This window comes from Pristis pectinata, chromosome 11 (assembly GCF_009764475.1).
Source record: "Pristis pectinata isolate sPriPec2 chromosome 11, sPriPec2.1.pri, whole genome shotgun sequence".
NCBI classification, from domain to species: Eukaryota; Metazoa; Chordata; class Chondrichthyes; order Rhinopristiformes; family Pristidae; genus Pristis; species Pristis pectinata.
This window is the reverse complement of record NC_067415.1, coordinates 35,218,637-35,241,791: the sequence shown is the minus strand read 5'-3', so window position 1 is coordinate 35,241,791 and position 23,155 is coordinate 35,218,637. Positions and strand designations below refer to the sequence as shown.

The 23,155-nt window shown below is 38.9% G+C and overlaps 1 protein-coding gene across 3 annotated transcripts in view; it reads right to left on the bottom strand.

The window, feature by feature from the left end:
• The window catches only part of septin10 (septin 10), a 46,972-nt gene that overhangs the window by 16,418 nt on the left and 7,399 nt on the right, over positions 1-23,155 (bottom strand). For all 3 annotated transcript variants that reach the window (XM_052025775.1, XM_052025776.1, XM_052025777.1), the window contains 3 exons: positions 22,612-22,726; positions 18,308-18,503; positions 14,712-14,898 (listed from right to left, as the gene is read on the bottom strand). In XM_052025775.1, coding sequence (XP_051881735.1) covers positions 14,712-14,898; positions 18,308-18,503; positions 22,612-22,726 — 498 coding nt within the window. The remainder of the gene's footprint in view (positions 1-14,711; positions 14,899-18,307; positions 18,504-22,611; positions 22,727-23,155) is intronic.

Genomic DNA, 23,155 nt, shown 5'->3' with positions numbered 1-23,155 from the left:
GATAATTTATCTTTAGACAAGTGAACTCTATTGACCACTTTAAATTGAAGGAGAGAATGACGAGCACATAATGACGAGGTATTAAGCAACTTGAAAATTTCATTCCAAGTTTCCTCAGAAATTGACATCTGCAAATCTTGTTCCCAAGCGTTTTTAATTTTATCTAGTGGCACCTTACTCATTCCTAGTAATCTGTCATAAGTATTAGATATTGAGCCATCCTGAAAAGGTTCCAAATTAAAAATTACATCTAGTAAATTCTTATCAGGACTCAAAGGAAAAGATTGTAGTTAAGATCGAAGAAAATCTCTAATTTGTAAATATCTAAAAAATGAGTTTTTGGTAAATTATACTTGGTAGACAATTGTTCAAATGAAGAAAGGTTTCCTCCAACAAACAGATCTTGAAAACAAGTACTACCTAATTTGTCCCACTCTTTAAAAACTATATCAGTCATAGAAGGTTTAAAAAAATAACTAAAGAAAATGGGACTGGACAAAGAAAAACTCAATAAACCAAAATAATTTTCTAAATTGTAACCAAATCCTCAAAACATGTTTAACTACTAAATTAGTTGTTAGTTTATTTAATGATATTGGAAGTGAAGAATCAAGCAAAGAGATAATAGAAATTTTTTTTAAACAGAATTAATTTCCAAAGAGACCCATACTGGACGAGCCTCGATTAATGTAATGCAACCAAAACATAAGATTTCGTATGTTGACTGCCAGTAATAAAATCTAAATTTAGGTAAGGCTAAACCTCCATTCTTTTTAACCTTCTGAAGGTGAACTTTATTTAGGCTAGGATGTTTATTATTCCATATATAGGAAGAAATAATCGACTCAAGAGGGTCAAAGAAAGATCTAGGAATAAAAACAGGTAAAGCCTGAAATAGATATATAAATTTAGGTAAAATATTCATTTTAATAACATTAATTCAGCCAATCAATGATATGGAAAGAGGAGACCAACTTGATAAAACCCTTTTCACGTAGTGCAGTAAGGTGAAAAAATTTATTCAGAGGAAAAAGTTCACTCTTGTATAAGTTCAATTTGTAGCCTGAAAAATGACTAAAGCAAGAAAGTAAAGAAAGCATAGGAGGTAAGGAGGCTTCAACATTAGATATAAAAAGAGTAATAAATCATCAGCATATAAAGAAACGTTATGGTTAATACCTCTTCTGGAAAGACCAAGGATATCTCTAGATTCTCATACTCAATAAATCCAAATGCACATTTCAAACGGAGGCCTGAAGTCTGTATATCTAAACTTATGCAACTTTTGGCCCATTTATCATCACAGCTGAAACCCCCAAATGGTTTTCAAGTCACTGGTGCTTTCATTTAAAGATCTTGTTGTATTCCACCTCTACTTGTACCTCAGTTTTTACTGATTTTGTTTTCTGTACATTTCTGATTATTCAAATGTATTTAGTTGTTTTCAATTACTCGAATACAGAGTGGAATTTAAAGGGTAAAAAGTTAGTGCAATTATTTTAAAAATTAAAATGAAAGATCAAAAAAACGAGTAACTTCATTATCATTGAAACTTTTGACATTTTAGTGATGTACACAAAATAGCAGAGCTTACCAACTACAACGTTGCTTCAAGCTCACTTGTATTGAGTGTAACAATGCTCTTGTACAGCACCCAAGTATAAATATTTTAGTGTGCAAGTTAAATCGAAGGACTTAAAAAAAAAAATGGCACAAGTAGCATTTGCTATTCGGCCACTATGGATGCAATTCATGTGTCTGTGCATGCTCACATTTGTAGCACAAGCCATCACATTGGAAAAAAAGTGCTGGCTCATAACTGCTACAAGTGGGTACAATCAGCATTCTATGGATTTCAATCAGCAGGCAATAATGATTTGATGCCAGTATTGCTAAATTGGAGCAAAGCAGCTAATGACCTCTGGAACCACACAAAACTGATGACAGTTTTTAAGATCAAGTGGGGGAGCCATCCTCCCACCACATAATTTATCAGCTTTTTTTGTAAAGCATTACTAATTATTATCAAGTAATTTCTACTAGTTTTTCTTATCACCATACAAAGGTTTGGTGCTTTCTGGAGTCCTTTAAAGCCGTGGTCTACAGAGTGTAGCATGTCAAGTGAAGGACTTTGACTTCTCTATCATGGCTAAGAATCACAGAAATCAGAAGCATACAGCATGGAAACAAGTCATTCAGCCCAACTCGTCCATGCTGACAGTAATTGCTGGAAGAGAATGACTGAAGGGAAGATTATAGCATTTAAAAGATGCATTTATCATTCTTGACCACATATGCAATCAATGAATTTATTGCAGCTGCCTCCAGATCTACAGGAGTAAGTCATTTCCAAGCCTGCTTCAGTTCCAGAATGCATGACTGTAACTGCTGGTCCCACAATACAGCTTCCATTTAAAAGATGGTGGGGGTTGTCCTTAATTACATGCAGTCGATTTAACTGTTACTAGCCACACAAAACACAAACCCACAAACAGAGCAATTACTGTTGGCTACAAACCAAAGTCATTAAAGTGATCGAGTTGAGCATATTTGGTACATTGAATGCACATTGCAATCGCCACAGCAATTTTTGGGGGAATTCAATTCACCCCCCAATCTCTAGTTATTAATTTGCGTGTTGTGATTTGCAAGAGCCTTTTCTTCCCCCCCCCCCCCCCCACATAGTTTTCTACTTTTCAGCAAGTTGCAAAGTAGAAAGATAGTGTGGATGTTTCCCAAGGATGTGGATCTCAATTTAAAACTCCAGCGACATATTTCCATCAGAATTTTGTATTGACTTTTGTCAATTATTCAAAAACAAAATTCAGAAGCTTGAAATCTTAAAAACACAAAATGCTGGAAATGCTCAAGTCAGGGAGCATCTTTGAAGAAACTGTTAAGGTTTCAGGTCAATAACTCAGACCTTTTCTTGTTGTCACAGCATGTGTGCAGCTGGTACTCATTAAGCTTCTGGTGACCCCCAACATTTTGATGTTAGGGAAAGATAAAGGGTGCTCAATAAAGGTAATGCTGTTGAATGTTAAGACTAGATGTTTTGACTCTTTTGTTAGAGGATCACTGCCTGGCTCTTATGGTACAAAAATACTACTTATCAGCCCTTACTAAAATGCTGCCTGTGTCTTCCTGCATGAGAGCATAGCATGTTTTGTTTTCTAAGGAATTGAACCTTGTACAGTCAGCAAATATCCCCACTTTTAACCTTAGGGTATTGATAACAAAAGGGAGCAGGTGCTGGTTTCCCAAGACACTTCCAAACAAAGCAGTGTTCTATACTTCAGCACTCAGTGTAAAATACTATTTCTTTTAAATTAAGATCAACTCAGCATGATCAAGTTAAAATGCAACCCAATTCCTATCATCTATTTTTAACTGAAAAAGCAGAATGAAGAACTACTTTTTTGTATTATGAACTAATCACAAAATATTAACAACTTCCAACCTGTTCCTTTGAAATTAAATAAATTTTCTATCCATTGCTCTTACCAACAATCTGAACAACAGTCAGGTATTTTTTGATTAACTGGAGATGGAAACAAAAATTTCCCTCATGCTACAAAAGTGCAGGGCAAGATGGTAATACTTCATTACAGATAAATCACAGGTAAAAATCTTATATCACACGAACCAATTTAGTTCTAACACAATGCTGGCTGAAAGAGGTTCTAGGATGAGGTAAAGTTGGACTTAAAAGGGAATTCAAGTTTTAAGAACAAATTTGATATTATTTAAAAATGAAAGTTCTGTCAATACACTCTGAAGATTTGAGGGAGTAAATTTTCCCCACGCAAAGAGCTATTTTGGCGACTCTAGGAGCATTGCCCCCAAAACACTCTATGCAAAAGATGTATTTCCTTGTGTGTTTCAATGTACATGTGACTAATAAAGATATCTTATAGAGTTTCAGGACAATGGTTTCAATTAGAAATAGCCCATACCATCAACTTCCCTGCGGACATTCAGATATACTGATTTAATAAGTCACGTAGCCAAACTCGTGATGAAATAAGTAACTGGATCATTCCACCACAAGCAAAATTACATAACCTGAAGCATATTTACAAGATATTTGATCCAATTAATCAATGCAGTACTTATACAGTACACATCTCCTGTTTCAATTAACTCTTTCTATCCTGCTTACATATTTCCAGCTAGCTATGCCTTCAAATGTTATCAGCCTTAACTACTCTGCAGGGTAGCAAATTCTACATTATCATCACTTCAAACTTGCTCTTCAGTTCTTTACTTGATCTATTAGTGGACTTCTTATAATTATAGATCAAGTCAAAATAGCACAGGATGAAGCTACTCAGCCCAAAGTATCCATAAACACCCCTCAACAGAGTAAACCATTTCTTCATATTTCCTCACTTTTGTCCCCCCCCCCCCACAGACAAGAAAATTTAGTTCAAGTAGCTACCCAATTTTCTTTGAAATAAGTGATCATTTCCACATAAGTTTGAACGCTCCAGGTCACCACCACTCATTGCATAAAAATGTTTTCCTCCCATCCACCCTGTATATCTTGCTCATAATCTTAAGTTTGTCTGCCTTAAACCTTGTATCCTTAGAACATTATTGTTTTTGGGGGGTGGTGGGGGAATAGCCTACCTGGGGGAAGCAACAGTGGCTGTGCCTCCAGCACAGAGTCCAGCCCTGTGGCTCAGAAGGGTAGGGAAAAGGAAGAGGAAGGCAGTTGTGATAGGGGACTCGAAAGTTAGGGGGTCAGACAGGTGATTCTGTGGACACAGGAAAGAAACTCTGATGGTATTTTGCCTCCCAGGTGCCAGGGTCCAGGATGTTTCAGATCGCGTCCAAGATATCCTGCAGGGGGAGGGAGAACAGCCAGAGCTCGTGGTACATACATTGGTACCAATGACATAGGTAGGAAAAGGGATGAGGTCCTGAAAAAAAAAACTACAGGGAGTTAGGAAGGAAGTTGAGAAGCAGGACCGCAAAGGTAGTAATCTCAGGATTACTGCCTGTGCCACGCAACAGTGAGTATAGGAATAGAATGAGGTGGAGGATAAATGCGTGGCTGAGGGATTGCAGCAGGGGGCAGGGATTCAGATTTCTGGATCATTGGGACCTCTTTTGGGGCAGGAATGACCTGTACAAAAAGGACAGGTTGCACTTGAATCCCAGGGGACCAATATCCTGGCAGGGAGGTTTGCTAAGGCTACTGGGGAGAGTTTAAACTAGAATTGTTGGGGAGTGGGAACCGAACTGAAGAGACTGGGGAAGAAGTGGTTGGCTCTCAAATAGAGAAAGCTTGTAGACAGTGCGAGAGGGAGGATAGGCAGGTGATAGAGAAGGGACGCGCTCAGACCGACGGTTTGAGATGTGTCTATTTTAACGCAAGGAGTATTGTAAACAAAACATATGAGCTTAGAGCTTGGATCAGTACTTGGAGCTGTGATGTGGTGACCATTACAGAGATTTAGATGGCTCAGGAACAGGAATGGTTACTTCAAGTGCCGGGTTTTAGATGTTTCAGGAAGGACATGGAGGGAGGCAAAAGAGGTGGGGGTGTGGCACTGTTGATCAGAGATAGTGTCACGGCTGCAGAAAAGGTGGATGTCATGGAAGGATTGTCTACGGAGTCTCTGTGGGTGGAGGTTAGGAACAGGAAAGGGTCAATAACTTTACTGTTTTTTTTAATATAGGCCACCCAATAATAACAGGGATAGAGGAGCAGATAGGGAAAAAGATCCTGGAAAGGTGTAATAACAGTTGTTGTGATGGGAGATTTTAATTTCCCAAATATCAATTGGGATCTCCCTAGAGCAAGGGGTTTAGATGGGGTGGAGTTTGTTAGGTGTGTTCCGGAAGGTTTCTTGACACAATATGTAGATAAGCCTACAAGAGGAGAGACTGTACTTGATTTGGTATTGGGAAATGAACCTGGTCAGGTGTCAGATCTCTCAGTGGGAGAGCATTTTGGAGATAGTGATCAGAATTCTCCCTCCTTTACAATAGCATTGGAGAGAGATAAGAACAGACAAGTTAGAAAAGCGTTTAATTGGAGTAAGGGGAATTATGAGGCCCTCAGGCAGGAAATTGGAAGCTTAAATTGGGAACAAATGTTCTCAGGGAAAAGTACGGGAGAAATGTGGCAAATGTTCAGGGGATATTTGCGTGGAGTTCTGCATAGGTATGTTCCAATGAGACAGGGAAGTTATGATAGGGTACAGGAACTGTTGTGTACAAAGGCTGTAATAAATATAGTCATGAAGAAAAGAAAAGCTTACAAAAGGTACAGAGAGCTAGGTAATGTTAGAGATCTGGAAGAGTACAAGGCTAACAGGAAGGAGCTTAAGAAGGAAATTAGGAGAGCCAGAAGGGGCCATGAGAAGGCCTTATCAGGCAGGATTAAGGAAAACCTCAAGGCATTCTACAAGTATGTGAAGAGCGAGAGGATAAGACGTGAAAGAATAGGACTTATCAAGTTTAACAGTGGGAAAGTGTGTATGAATCCAGAGGAAATAGCAGAGATACTTAATGAATACTTTACTTCAAGATGCTTTTCCATAGTGAATACTGGTGATTGTAGTGATGACTTGCAGCAGACTGAAAAGCTTAAGCATGCAGATATTAGGAAAGAGGATGTGCTGGAGCTTTTGGAAAGCCTCAAGTTGGATAAATCACTGGGACCAGATGAAATGTACCCCAGCCTGCTGTGGGAGGCAAGGGAGGAGATTGCTGAGGCTCTGGCGATGATCTTTGCATCATCAATGGGGAAGGGAGAGGTTCTGGAGGATTGGAGGGTTGTGGATGTTGTTCCTTTATTCAAGAAAGGGAGTAGAGATAGCCCAGGAAATTATAGACCAGTGAGTCTTACTTCAGTGGTTGGTAAGTTGATAGACAAGATCCTGAGAGGCAGGATTTATGAACATTTGGAGAGGTATAATATGATTAGGAATAGAAAGCATGGCTTTGTCAAGGGCAGGTCCTGCCTTACGAGCCTGATTGAATTTTTTGAGGATGGGACTAAACACATCGATGAAGGAAGAGCAGATGTAGTGTATATGGATTTCAGCAAGGCATTTGATAAGGTACCCCATACAAGGCTTATTGAGAAAGTAAGGAGGCATGGGATCCAAGGAGACATTGCTTTGTGGATCCAGAACTGGCTTGCCCACAGAAGGCAAAGAGTGGTTGTTGACTGGTCATATTCTGCATGGAGGTCAGTGACCAGTAGTGTACCTCAGGGATCTGTTCTGGAACCCTTACTCTTTGTGATTTTTATAAATGACCTGGATGAGGAAGTGGAGGGAAGTTTGCAGATGACGCAAAGGTTGGAGGTGTTATGAATAGTGTGGAGGGCTGTCAGAGGTTACAGCGGGACATAGATAGGATGCAAAACTGGGCTGAGAAGTGGCAGATGGAGTTCAACCCAGTTAAGTGTGAAGTGGTTCATTTTGGTAGGTCAAATATGATGGCTGAATATAGTATTAATGGTAAGACTCTTGGCAGTATGGAGGATCAGAGGGATCTTGGGGTCCGAATCCATAGGATGCTTAAAGCGGCTGCACAGGTTGACTCTGTGGTTAAGGCGGCATACGGAGTATTGGCCTTCATCAATCATGGAATTGAATTTAGGAGCCGAGAGGTAATGTTGCAGCTATATAGGACCCTGGTCAGACCCCAATTGGAGTACTGTGCTCAGTTCTGGTCGCCTCACTACAGGAAGGATGTGGAAGCCATAGAAAGGGTGCAGAGGAGGTTTACAAGGATGTTGCCTGGATTGGGGAGCATGCCTTATGAAAACAGGTTGAGTGAACTCGGCCTTTTCTCCCTGGAGCGATGGAGGATGAGAGGTGACCTGATAGAGGTGTATAAGATGATGAGAGGCATTGATCATGTGGATAGTCAGAGGCTTTTTCCCAGGGCTGAAATGGTTGCCACAAGAGGACAGGTTTAACATGCTGGGGAGTAGGTACAGAGGAGACGTCAGGGGTAAGATTTTTTTTTAACTCAGAGAGTGGTGAGTACGTGGAATGGGCTGCCAGCAACGATGGTGGAGGCGGATACGATTGGGTCTTAAGAGACTTTTGGATAGGTACATGGAGCTTAGAAAAATAGAGGGATTTGGGTAAGCCTAGTAATTTCTAAGGTAGGGACACGTTCGGCACAACTTTGTGGGCCAAAAGGCCTGTATTGTGCTGTAGGTTTTCTATGTTTCTATTAAAGTACAGTACAAGCCCTTCAGCCCACAATGTTGTGCCAACATTTTATCCTGCTCTAATATCTATCTAACCCTTCCCTCCAACATAGCCCTCCATTTTCCATCATTCACCTGGCTATCTAAGAGTCTCTTAAATGTCCCTAATATATCTGCCTCCATAAACTCTGCCAGCAGTGAGTTTCATGCACCTACCACTGTGTGTGTAAACAAAAAAACACTTACCTCTGACATCCCCCATAGCTTCCTCCAATCACCTTAAAATTATGCCCCTCATGTTAACCATTTTCGCCCTGGGGAAAATGTCTCTGACTGTCCACTCGATCTGCGCTGCTTATCATCTTGTACACCTCTATCAAGTCACCTCTCAGCCTCTTCCTCTCCAAAAAGGAGAGCCCTAGCTCACTCAACCTTTCCTCATAAGACATGTTCTCCAATCTAGGCAGCATCCTGGTAAATCTCCTCTGTACCCTCTCTAAAGCTTCCACATCCTTCCTATAATGAGGTGACCAGAACAGAGCACAATACTCCCAAGTCTGGTCTAACCAGAGTTCTATAGAGCTGCAACATCGCCTCGCGGCTCTTGAACTCAATACCCTGACTGATGAAGGCTAACATACCATACACTTTCTTAACAACTCTATCGACCTGCACAGCAACCTTGAAGGATCTATGGACGTGGACCCCAAGATCCCTTTGTTCCTCTACACTGCTAAGAGGCCTGCCATAAACCTGTATTCTGCCTTCAAATGCAATCTCCTGAAGTGTATCACTTAACACTTTTCCAGGTTGAACTCCATCTGCCACTTCTCAGCCCAGCTCTGCATTCTATCAATGTCCTGTGGTAATCTACAGCAACCTTCTACACTACCCACAACACCATCAACCTTCATGTCATCAGCAAACTTACTAACCCACCCTTCCACATCCAAGTCATTTATTTTTTTTTATATATATATATAAAAATATATATAAAATCACAAAGAGCAGGGGTCCCAGAACAGATTCCTGCAGAACACCACTAGTCACCAACCTCCGGGCAGAATATGCTCCATCTACCACCACTGATCCCATGCCTCCTGACTTTCTGAATGAGCCCTCCATGAGGAACCATATCAAACACCTTACTAAAATCCATGTACACCACATCCACTGCTTTACCTTCATCAATGTGCTTTATCACATCCTCAAAGAATTCAATCAGGCTCATGAGGCATGACCTGCCCCTCACAAAACCATGCTGACTGTCCCTAATCAGCTGATACTTCTCCAAATGCCCATAAATCCTGTCTCTAAGAATCTTCTCCAGTAATTTACTCACTTAACTAAAGGGAATAGCTTTTCTTGTTTATCTTAATTAAACAAGTCATAATATTGTAACCTCTACCAGATCTCCCCTCAACCTCTTCAGCTGCAAGAACAATCTTAGCTTCTGCAATCTAATCTTGCAACTAAAATCATTCATCCTAGGATCCACCCCAATAAAGCTCTTCTGCACACTCAATACTCTGCCATCTTCAAAGATGTCTGTGCATGAGCCCCTACTTCTGTGTCTCTCCCTGTCTACTTTAAAGCTGTGCCATTAAGTCTACATTGTAGTTTCTCCCCACCCCTCCACCAAAATTCAATACCTGCCATTTCTCTGTACAATATTCTAACAGACACTTGTCTGCCCATTCTGCTGGCTTACACCTGTTGTAGTTGTACGGTCTGCCTTGCTTTTCCTTAAGTATCCCTACTCCATACGCACGGAGCAGTTTTTTCAAATGATATTAAAGCCCTCCAGAATTTATAGGCTCATATCAGCAAGTTCTTAGTGTTTGAAGATTTGTGACTGCAGAGGAGGCAGGTAGAGTGATCGAGAGAATAGTTCCAGAGAAGCCTCAGCCCTTACTGTACAAGTTCTTGCTCCCTGCGTGGACAAGGGTGGGGACTGCAGAGAGGATATGCAAACTGTTCAGAGCACCATGGTGCAGTGAGCCATTCAAGAGCAGCATAAAAAGTAAAACGTAGTAGTTATAGGGGATAACAGTTAGGGGAACAGACATTTCTCTGCAGCAAAGATAGAGTGGCGATGTTGTGTTGCCTGCCTGATGCTAGGGTTAAGGACAGCTCTTCTGGATTTGAGTAGAACTTGGAGTAGGAAGGGAGGATCCAGTTGTCATGCTCCACGTAGGGATAACAGAGGTAGGACCAAGAAAAATGATGTTCTGCCGAGGGGCAAAATTGAAACCTGAGCCACATGCAAATTGGCAAAGGGTAAATGTGTGACTCAAAGTGTGGTGTGGTAGAATTGAGCTCTAAATCATGGAACACTGGCACCAGTACTGGGGAAGGAGAGAATTGTTCTGTTGGAATGGGCTTCATTTGAATCATATAAATAGGGTTGTAGACTGGACTTTAAACCAAATAGGAGGGCAAAAGGACTCCAAGAATAGGATGTTCAATAACTCAAGGAAGTGAGAGTGTGGTGGCACAGGATAATGAAGAGGAAATTAATGATGTGTGGCAGGCTGTGGCAGCAAACATAAATGAAAATATGCTGCACAGAGCAAGTCCAGGAGTTACAGGCCCCGAAAATGTGACCACTTGATAGAGCAGTGCATAAAAGGAGAAATATCTGGGACATGTTGAAAGGGAACAGCAATTATCATGAGAGATTTTAATCTAAATATTGATTGGACAAACCAAACTGTCAAGAGTATCGTAGAAGAATTTGTGGAGAGTCAGGGATTTCTTCTCATGGAACATACAAGGGAACAGGCCATTTTAGAGTTGATTTCGAGTAACAAGGATTAATAAGAAATTTTATGGTTAAAGATCCTCTAGGAAGTAGTGACCACAATATGATAGAATTCCAGACACAGTTTGAGGTTAAACACAACTTGACAACCTTAGTATCCACCCTATCGCAAATATCCACTTTGTTTTCTCCACCTCTGGCCTTCCTGGAAACTAAAAACACACATTTTTTCACCTTTTCAGTTCTCTTAAGAGATCATCAGCCTGAATCATTAACTTTTTTTTGTCTTCACAAAATGCTGCCTGAACTGCTAAATACCTCAAGCATGTTTTGTCTTTATAATATCAATACTCAGTTTGAGATATAAGAATTATTACAAGTTATTCTACAAACAGTTAAGAATCAAATTGAGTCAGCTCACCCCCAAAAAAGTCAGACACTCATATCATTGATGACATAGACTAATAGTACTGATTCAGTAAAGATGTTGAGGCAAATCTGTTATAGGCACCATAAAACCAACATTTTATATGAACCTTTCAATGCTTTTGTTAAATCACAGCTTCTGAAGTCATTAGCATTTTTATGGAGAATACAGAAGTTATGAAAAGGCAAATTATTTTTTAGTAGATTTTCTTTCTCACTTCAATAATATCTACTTATTTTAGCACAGTAAATATATTAAATATCTGAATTTTTCTCATTCAAGTCCCCATGCCAGGATACTTGAAGTGTACAAGCCATACATTAGTATTGGTAAAGGCAAAATAATTGATTTACCAGCAAACCTATTTCTGAGATGGACAAGTCCCCTAGGAACCAATCTTGTAATCAATTGAAGCATTTTAAATACATTAGAGCTCATGCATATAATAGATATTTTTATTACTTATGTGGTTACTGATAGGTGATAAGCAAAATATTTAGTTTTCAACATTACATACTGAAAATAGAAATATCAAAACAAAAATCACAAAAATGCTTTTCACAAAACGACAACTTCTATTCTAATTGATGTTTTACACTGTCCCCGAAACATTTTACCAATAATCTGATCATCAGCACAATGACCTGGTTTATCCCTTTTTGTTGTTAGAAACAATATACCACATTAGTAGTCCTCCAAAACCACCCTTGCAAAAGAGAATTGGAAAGTTGTCACAGGCTATACTACATCCTTTATTGCTTCTCTTAAGAGTTGGATAGACTATTCAGACATGCCAATTTATTCACATTTAAAGATTCTAGACACTGATACTTCCTCACCTAATGCTTTTATATCCAATACATTACACTCATCTTCTTTAATTTTCAGGTTATGTGGAGAAACCAAGTCTGTTTTTCCTAGAGCAGAAGAGATTAAGAGGGGATATGATTGAGGTATACAAGATTATGAGAAGTAAAGATAGGCAAGACTGCAGGAAACTTTACCCCATATCAGAGATAGATAAAACTAGAAGACATAGATTTAGGGTAAGGAGTAAGAGCTGTGAGAATTAGAGGGGATTGAAGAGGACCTTTTTCCACCCAGAGAGTGGCGAGTGCCTGGAATACACTGCCTGAGAGTGTGGTGGAAACATAGTTGCTGACAGCGTTTAAGTGTCCAGACAAGCACTAAAATCGCCTAGGCAGAAAAGGCTACAGGCCAAGCACTGGAAGATGGGATTAATAATGATGACAGCCCACTGGTTGGTGTGGATAAAATGGACTAAATGGCCTATTTCCATGCTGTTTGACTCTAATTTTAATGTCTGCATCATCCACTTGTAAAGTTGGATGCAGTATTCATTTAGGATCATGCCAAGGTCTTCCACCTTCACATTCAAGTTTTCTTTCTGATCTCACATAAATCCTAATCTTTCATTTGATTACCTTCTTGAATGAGAGGATTAAGAGGGTGGAAGAGCATCCTTCCTACCAAGATTCTCTCACCAAAACTCAATTTTTTTTTAAAATCATTTTTGCATGCTGGCAACAAAAAAGTGTCAAACTTTTACAAGCTGACATGAAAGATTGAAGTCAATTAACAAAGGAATCAGAAGACATGTATAATACTTGGTTCTTGTTCTCATCCTTTGTCATAATAATCCTTTAAATCAGAATATTCTGGATTCTCAAGACAAAAATGATTGTTAAAAATGTTCTCAATAGTAACAAATCAGCAAAATAGAAATTCTTAAAAATGAAGAATTTTATATATGTAGTTCATTTGTGCTCAAGGCATCTTTCCTTTCAGTGATAAAAGTAGAAAGAACATTGTGTTCCAATAGAACAAACATATTCAAATGTAATTATTTCAAAATAAAATGAGTTTCTAATCAAATGACAGAAGCTTCTTAATTTTCCAGACTTAAAGAAAAAAATGAACACCATCACATTTGAACGCAAATTTGAACACTGGACATTTATTAAAATACTGCAATATAACAGACTTGGAAAACTTCAGTCTCACATCTACAACATTCTTTTATTGCAAAATACATAATTTTAAGTCTATGCATACTAACATATCATTTCTTCATTTAAAATGTTTACATTCGCCCACTAGGGTTTTAAAAAAAGTCAGATTTGGGTTATTTTCTACAGTTGAGGAACTGTAACAGTCTGGCACAGCTCTCACTCAGCTTGCGTTATAAAGAAACAAATGATACATTATAAAAACACACTATACTGTGATGGCAGCTAGGAATAGCAGAGTTGTGTCCATAATCTTTCCACAAGACCATAAGATACAAGAGCAGAATTAGGCCATTCAGCCCATTGAGTCTGTTCCGCCATTCAATCATGGCTGATTTTTATTTCAACCCCATTCTCCTGCCTTCTCCCAGTAACCCATAACCCCCTTACCAATCAAGAACCTATCAATCTCTGCCTTAAATGACTTGGCCTCCACAGCCCTCTGTGACAACAAATTCCACAGATTCACCATGTCTGGCTGAAGAAATTCCTCCTCATCTCAGTTTTAAAGGGATGTCCCTTTATTGCAAAGCTGTGCCCTCAAATCCTATACTCTCCTACTAATGGAAACATCCTCTCCATGTCTACTCTATCCAGGCCTTTCAGTAACCTACATTTCAATGAGATTCCCCCTCCACTCATCCTTCCAAACTCCATTGAGTACAGGACCAGACACAAATGCCCTTCATATATTAAGCCTTTCATTCCTCGGAATATTCTTGTCACCCTCCCCGGACCCTCTCCGGGGCCAGCACATCCTTCCTTAGATATGGGGCCCAAAATTGCTCTCAATATTCCAAATGCCTTATAAAGCCTCAGCAGTAAATCCTTGCTTTTATATTCTAGTCCTCAAAATAAATGCTGACATTGCATTTGCCTTCTTTACTACCGATTCAACCTGCAATATTGTAAAACAATAATGTGTCATGCTCAGGACTTTGGTAGTACTGGGCTGGCAGATTTTCCAGACTGTTGGATGTTATTCCCGTTATACCCCAACATACATTTAATTAACCTTTTTAAAAAAAATTGTTGCACAGTATTATAAGTTTTCCAGTGAACCCAGTAAATTCAAAGGGAACACAGGAAACAGGGCCCCAGAGAGCTTGAAGGAAACATGGAGAACATCACAATGCATGCCATATGCCCAATCAGCATGATTTACAAACATTAGGAAAGCAGGTTGTCAATGTTTTACTGTATCAAAAGTAATGAGAAAATATGAAAAATTAAATTAAAAATGCATCTTCAGCAACAATCAAAAACATTTTCGATGTTTATTCGTGAAAAGTAAATTTGACCTACCTTGCTATCCAGTTTTTTCATCGTCACTAAATCTAATGACTTAAGAGAATGGCCAGTGGGAGAAATGAAGTACAGACATGCATGGATACGGGTATCATGATAATTGTGCAATGAACGTTTAATCTTCAATTCTTCTTGGAGATAGGCTTCAAACTGTGCATCAATGTAGTCAATGATAGGTTTATAGCTAATGAAAATTCAAAAGGAAACACATGATAAACAAGACATAAATAGATTATAAATTATTCACTGTCACTGTATGCTCATTGAGCATATAGATCTGTGTTCAAATGCCAATATTGGCAGTTAAATAAATTTTTCAAAAATATTAATACAGCTAACTATTCAGTATAGACAATGGGTGCCAACAAAGTTCTATTTTTCTCACCAAGTCTTGGGAATCCCTGGCCTACTCAAAGTGAAGCAGCAGCATTCGGGTTGGCACTGAAAAGCTCAAGGCTATGGAACGAGAGCACGCAGAATCCTTCTGAAATGCTGGAAGGAATGCACCATCTCCTAAACAACCCACTTGCCCATCCCTCTACATAACTCCTGCGGCTGAATCTGCAGATCCCATGTTGTGCTCATCAATCACCTCTGATCCCACAGCACTCAAGCAGAAGTGATCTTCAATCTCAAGTTACCATCTTGGAGGGATCTTCCAGTAACTGACACCCAACATTTTGACTTTGGTAAACCCAACACTTTTTAAACCGTGTAAAAATGGAGTTAAGCACTAATATATAGCCATCAGCTACAGTCTACAGCAAAGTATCTAAAAGGTGTCATTTTCACTTGTATTTAAAGTTTTATCCAGATCAATATCTTGGGACCACTTAATAAAAACCTAATTAAACCAATTATAATGAAACAACTTTAACCTGAAACATTAACCCTGCTTCTCTTCCCACAGATGGTGCCTGGCCAGCTGGGTGTTTCTAGCATGTTCTTTTTTATTATTAATAAAAGGCTTCTTGTAGTTGAGTAATATAATCAACATTAAAAACAATCACAATGTTTTCCCAGGATAAAAGGAAAAAGAAAATAAAACAGGGCACTGGCAGCAAAACATTTACTTAGTTGGGAGAATTTTAATTGTGGAAATTAGAATTGGGGAGCAACAGACTAAGTGAATATTGAAGATGGTCCTTTCTGCCTCATCTTAAAAGGCACAAGTTGGAGTTGGGACATTCAACAGAAATAACAGCTGAGTTAGGAAGGACAAAAATTACAAAACACCTATAAGATATGCACATTTCTTGTGGTCAAGGATAGATGACAGAAGAGAAAAAAGTAGAAAGATGGTACTAAATAGGCTCACACTGCACAGATGACCCAGAATGCATAAGTTAGGATGGAGGCCACAGAAATCTGACCACACATTTCACGTCTTCCTTGTATATGGGAAGACTGCCATATTAAATAATGGGGAGAAGGACACCAGAAAAATGCACCTAAAGTAGTCTAACAGCAGTGGTGGGGAAAAAAAATAACTGGCAACCATCGTCAAGGTCAAAATTAAGCCTCAATAGGACAAGCATGCTTAATAAGGGGCAAGCACCTCTTGATCTTGTGGAAGATAAATTTGGTCAGTCAGACAGAATTTGAATTTAAAGTCGAAGAGGGGCTGAAGGTAGTATTTCATAAAGCATCACACACACACACACAAAAATAAAATCAGAAAATAGAAATGTGTGATTAGAGGGATGCTGGTGACTTATACACAATTGGCTATGGTATGAGGAAAAAATATGGGATGGGGGTGAAGAGAAGGGATGTGCAATTTTAAAGTTTGTAAACAACTGATAGGTTGGCAAAAATCTTTCTAAGTGTAATGCATATTAGAACAGACCAGACATGGCAGACAGAATTTAATGTGGACAGCATGAAAGGTCTATATAATATTTTGAGAGGAAGCAAGAACAGAGGGGTTCTAATAAATTTTTTTGAAGGAGTTAAGACAATGCAATTAACAGCAAGGACAATTTGACTTTCTAAATGCAAACAACAAAAACAAACTTTCACTAATGTCAGTCTAAACCACAGCTATGTCAAGTATCAAATACAAATTAATCGTCAAAAAGAAAATATACCAAAGAGCCACTTCCTCCCCACCCCACAAGAGGTTAAGATCTTAAAAAATGCTACTTGGCAGAATCAGATTCCATAAAAGGCAACTGAATGTAGTTAAGCGAATTAATTTGCAGGATTTGTGAAAAACTGGACTATTGTGCTAAACTGGACAATTTCAAAGATGTGGCACAAGCACAACAATCCAAGAAGGTACTACAAGATTCTAGGATTCTAATTTAGAAGATAATTGCAGTTTTTGTATTATGTGGGAATGGCTTTCCACAAACTAAATAGTTGCAAGATTAATGAAGATAATTCGGCCCATGAATATTTTAAAATACAGGCCTTCTCTACACTTGCTCCCACACAGAATGAAACCAAGTTCAGTGGAGCAGACAACTACCTTCTGTTAAAAAATACTTCAAGACGCAAAGCATGAACACTCAACAGGAACACAGTTGCTCAAATTATTTATTCATCACTATCAACACAACTTGTTTTATATACCACTTTCAATATCGTAAAATGTACTAAGGAGCTTCACGGGAGCATTTTATGTAGATTTAAAAATTTTTTTAAAGAAACATCTTGAGAAAAAGATAGAAAAGCAGAGAAGTTCTAGAACCGGAAAGCTCAAGTAACTGATGGCACAACCACTAATATTCCATAGGAAATAAGTGCAGGAATAGGCCATTCATTCCTTTGGACCTGCTCTATCTTTCAATCTGATGATAGCTGCTCATCCATCTCAGTCCCCTATTTCCACATTCTCCTGATATCCCTCAGATTTTCAGGCATTAAGGAATTACCCCTTTCTTAAACATTTTTAATGATGTAGCCTCTACTGCTTTCTGTAGTAAAGAATTCCACAGGATCCCCATGTTCAAGGTGAAGTTTCTCATGATCACAGTTCTAAAGAGTATACCCTGTATCCTGACACCGTGACCCCTGGTGTGGGCTCTGCCAGCCATTGGAAACATCCTCTCCACATCTAGGTTTTCTAGTCCTGTTAGAATTTCAAAGGTTTCTATGAAATATCCTCTCTAAAGTCTAGTGAATTTAGGCCTAACCAACCCAATCTCTCCTCATGGGTCAGTGCAGCTATCCCAGAATCAGTCCAATAAACTTTAATTGCACTTCCTCCATGGCAAGAACAACCTTCCTCATAAGGAGTCCAGAAGTGCACACAGATCTCCAGATACAGTCTCACCAATCCTTTTCGAGATACAGAAACACATCCTCGATCCTGGTCTCATTGCACCTCACTTCTTCAATAACCATTCAGATAATAATGTCTTTCTGTCTTCAGAAAGAAAGTAGATTACACATTTATCCACGTCTTACTACATCTGCCATTTGTTTGCCCATTCATCCAACTTGTTTAAGTCACAATGGAGACTCTTTGCATCTTCCTCACAACTTACATTCCCCCCACAACTTGGAAATGTTACACTTGAGTTTCCTCATCCAAATCACTGAGATACATCACGAATAATAGGGGCCCAAGCACTATAATCACTTACCTATCTTCCTTGTTTATCTGGTCTCCAAAGCCCACTGAATTTACAATGGTTAGTTTTAAACGGGCAGTACTCTCCTGTAGTTCATAAGTCTGGGCCTTCAATTTTACTTGGCTTTCATAATGTGTTGATTGGCTATTCTCAAAGCTGGTGTTGAACAATGTATCCATAAGGGTTGACTTTCCAATGCCAGTTTCTCCTGAAATTACAGAACAAGGTGATAATACCAGTGATAATATAAACAGGTATTTTAGAACAAGCCACAAAAGGTATAGCTTATTCTTTGAAGGACTTCAGATAAACTAAGAGCAAGAACTCATTAGTACCACAGACAGAATTCTAATTGAAACAGTATTCATTTCCTGCTTTTGAGAATGGTATTAAAGAAAGCATAGAGGTAACCTTATGCAATCTGCAATCTTTAACAAGCTTTTAGAAACCTGGTATAAAGTACAAACCTGAAGGTAACAAGTTTCAGATAAACCAAACAAGTCTGGCACTTGTTTCAGAAAAGGGAAAATATCATCGGATTCTATTCACAGAAAAAATTATAGACTTACATAATTAGAAAAAAAACTGTGTAAGTTGATTCCCTAAGATAACTCCATTAGTGCTAAAATAATAAATTTTGAAAAGCTATCCTCCATTTGATAAAAGGTTTGTAACCCATCCAGTTAAATTGGAGATTGACTTATTTGATCCATCACATGTAGACACAGAATTTTCAAAGTTATGGCCCAACACAACCGTCTTTGCTCCTTAAAATCCAAGATGCACAGTGTAAATATATCTGGCATACAAAAGATTTAATCATCTATCACCAAACCTGCCTGGAATACATCAAGTTTCTTTCTAATCACTCAGTTTATCAAGACTCAGCTGCTTCTTTGACCAATCACATTAACCATGCATCTTATCTTTCTGGTCCAATGCAAGATGACATTGTAGCTGATTCTCTCAAGTGCCATCAATATTCCCACTCAAAAGTTCACCTTCAGAGATCCTGCCCATGCAAGCAACTACCTTATTGGCCCTGATGCAGAGTCTCAACCCAAAATGTTGGCCATCCCTTTGCCTCCATAAATGCTGCTTGATTCTAGCACCTGCAGTCTCGTGTCTCCAACTACCTTTTACTTTCTCTGCAGTCAACAAAACTTCATTAGATTTCCACCTTGAAAAATCCAGCAGGAGAGATACTAATATAGCATATAAAATAGTATTGCAGATAATACAGATGTGGATTAAGGAATGACTACCAAAAGAAAACAGAGTGCAAGAATACATGTGTTATTTTTGGGCTGTGCGACTGTGACCAGTGGGGTGCTGAAGCCCTAGCTGTTCACAATCTATAGCAATGATCTGGATGAAGGGAATCCAATTTTGCTGATGATACAAATATGGGTGAGAGTGATGAGTAGTGAAGGAGACAAAGCAACTCCAGAGGTAAATAAACAGGATAAATGAATGGGCAAGGACATGGGCAGATGGAGTACAATGTTGAAAATACAAAGTCATCCACTTCAGTAAAAAAAAAATTTGTAAGGTGGGTTTATTATTTAAATGGTGACAGACTGAAGGTGTTGGTATTCAGAAGGAACAGGGTGTCAACATATGAACAAGAAGATTCAGCTAACAATTGGCAAACCTAATAGAATGTTGAAGTTTATTGTTCGAAGGTTTGAGACTTTTCTACTGCAACTAAATGGGGTCCTGGTACATTAACTAATGAAGTTATACTTGCAATAGGGGAACTACAGCAAAGATTAACTAGATGGCTTTTTGGGATAGCAGGCTGATTGTGTGATTAAGTGGACTGGACCTATACATTAGAGTTTGAAAGAATAATGTTTGATTTCATTGAAATGTACAATATTCTTACAGGGATTGACTGGCTGGAACCAACATTCACAATCCTGGCTGGGGTGGCTAGAACCAACGTTCACAATCATAAGTCGTCAGCCATACAGGACAGGGTCTCCCACTTAAAGGGAAATGAATCTTTGGTGTGATAGGTTGAATGGCCTGCTCCGTACTTTTATTTCCTACATTCTTGTGTTATGGGAAGATTACCTCCACTCTAGCAGCCAGATGATGGCCATGATGGCGGAGAAGATAAGCATACAGGCAGTTGCAATGGACAGAATACTTGGCAACATTTTTAAAAGAAACACAAAGGACAAAAGGTAGCTAAGTCATTCAAAATACTGGAGTGGTAGAGGGAAGAGCACAAGAAAGGTCAGCGATAACATCTTTAGCGTTTTTAAGAGGGGGCAAAGTAGTATAGTGTGGTTTCAGAATGGAGTTTATTGTTTTGTGCATAGCTTTTTCAATGGAATTGATAAAGTAGGTCAGTGATCCTGAGAGCAATTTGATGGCAGCAGACAGCTTGGAACTTGATGGCTGATCTTGGATAATGAGAATGCATGTAAACTGCAATTTTTCTATTTAAAATGCAATTAAACAATATAACAAAGTGAAAGCAATGAGCTCTGTTTAATTGAATGCACCATTGTCAGTCCCATGGGATCCATCATAACTCATGCAACTATGTAATTAACTGCTGTCATTCCCCAAAGACGTCATTCATGTGTGCTCAGATTTTGCGAACATGTAGGTCAATCCCAAGTTTGATCCTGTCTGCCACTGATCATACGCATGCTCTCACACAGCACAAAGAGAAGTAGGGATTGCAGCAAATTGTTCCTTTACCATGCTGCCAAGCTGTGTTCACATCACCAATCCAACTAGAAAGTCACTTTACAAAGATTAAAAAAAAACATACCTAGGCATTATTGATCTTTGATTGCATTGTTCACTACTTCACACAGGATTAGAAATTCTGTCTAATACAACTCTTGTTTATAATTTAGCTTTAATACAGAAAAATGGCAGATATGTTAAAAATCAAATGAAACTGTGGAAACACCAATTAGATATGTAGTTGTCTCCTCAGTCCTCAAATTATGGCATTTTACGACCACCAATTCCTACAGAAAAACTTCTTCGTACCCATGGGCATTTAACTTGTCAAGCTTTATGGTACAAGGGTCATTAAGTAATTATATAATCTACCTCATTATGGCCTTGCACCTTATTGTCTGCACTTTCTCTGTAACTGTAACACTTTATTCTGCATTGTTATTGTTTTCCCTTGTACTGGTTTATTATTGTCACTTGTACCGAGGTACAGTGAAAAACTTGTCTTGCATACTGATTGTACAGGTCAATTCATTACACAGTGCAGTTACATTGAGTTAGTACAGAGTGCATTGATGCAGTACAGGTAAAAAGAGTAACAGTACAAAGTGCCACAGCTACAGAAAAAGTGCAGTGCAATAAGGTGCAAGGTCACAACAAGGTAGATTGTGAGGTCAGAGTCCATCTTATCGTATAAGGGAACCATTCAATAGTCTTATCACAGTGGGATAGAAGCTGTCCTTAAGTCCGGTGGCACATGCCCTCAGGCTCCTGTATCTTCTAGCTGATGGAAGAGGAGAGGAGGAGAGAGAATGACCCAGGTGGGTGGGGTCTTTGATTATGCTGGCTGCTTCGCCAAGGCAGTGAGAGGTAAAGACAGAGTCCAAGGAGGGGAGGCTGGTTTCCATGACACGCTGGGCTGTGCTACCTCAATGCACTGTTGTAATGAAATGATCTGTTTGGATGGCACACAAAGTTTTTCCACTGTACCTCAGTACATATGACAATAGTCAACCAATTTACCAATACCTTTTGTTTCTTATAGCCCTTCTGTTTAAAATCAGTTTCACCTTAATGCCACTGACCATAAGGTAAAAGTGCTTGAAGGGAGGCTTTGGGGGGGTGAAGAAAGGAGAGAAAGATGGGGAACAAGGACTGCACAGGGGAGGGGAGAGGAGAGGGAAAAACAATGATACTGAGAAAGAGACATGCTGGGGGGAAGGGAAAGAATAAAAAGTAAAGTAGATGGGAAAATTGTTCAAGCCTGTTGCAGTATTTAATGAGATTATAACTGATCAGCACATTAGCTCGACATGCCCACCTTTGCACTATTTTCATAGAAGTTCTTGCCAATTAATCAATCACGAAAACTTCAACTCTGCTACGACAGCATTTCAGGCAAGAATCCTAAAGTTCTATTATGTTTCATATGAAAGAGTGATTTCTTCATAAATTGCCTCATCCGAATTTTTTTTTGCCTACTTGTTGCAGATTGTCTAACGCAAGAAATAGCAATTCTGCATATACCCTATCAAATTGATCACATAGACACCTTTATTGACCACCCTTCAACCAAATTGAACTGAAATACAAAATGATCAAGTACTTACCAACACAAAGAATATTAAAGCAAAATCCCTGGGAGGTAGATTTGTTGACTAGCTGATCTGGTAAACTGTCAAATCCCACATGGCCCGACAAGGAAAGCGGACGGACACTTTCACTCTGCAAAAGTGAAAAATTTTACAATAAAGATAAATCACAATTAAAATATTCTCAGCGTCTATGCGTTTTACTGACATTCATAATAATGAAACGGTGTACTATTTATCATTGGAAGATTAAGCTTCCCTGAACATCACCTGTATCATAAAGACTGTGCGAGAAATTGTCATTGAATCCCATGCAAACTACCCTTAGCTGACTTATGATTGCACTTCCCAACACCCAGCCCCAAATCAATAAAGAACACTAAGTTTCTCTGCTCAACTGCCCCAAATAATTCAAGCAGTACAGGTACATCCATGTAATTCTCAATCACAAGGATCAACAGTTCAATACAAGGGCAATATTATTTAGGAATAGTTTTAGAAGTATTATCCCAAGGGTGGGGGACAAAATAATTTAGGAGGATTCTTTACCAATTTTGCTCAC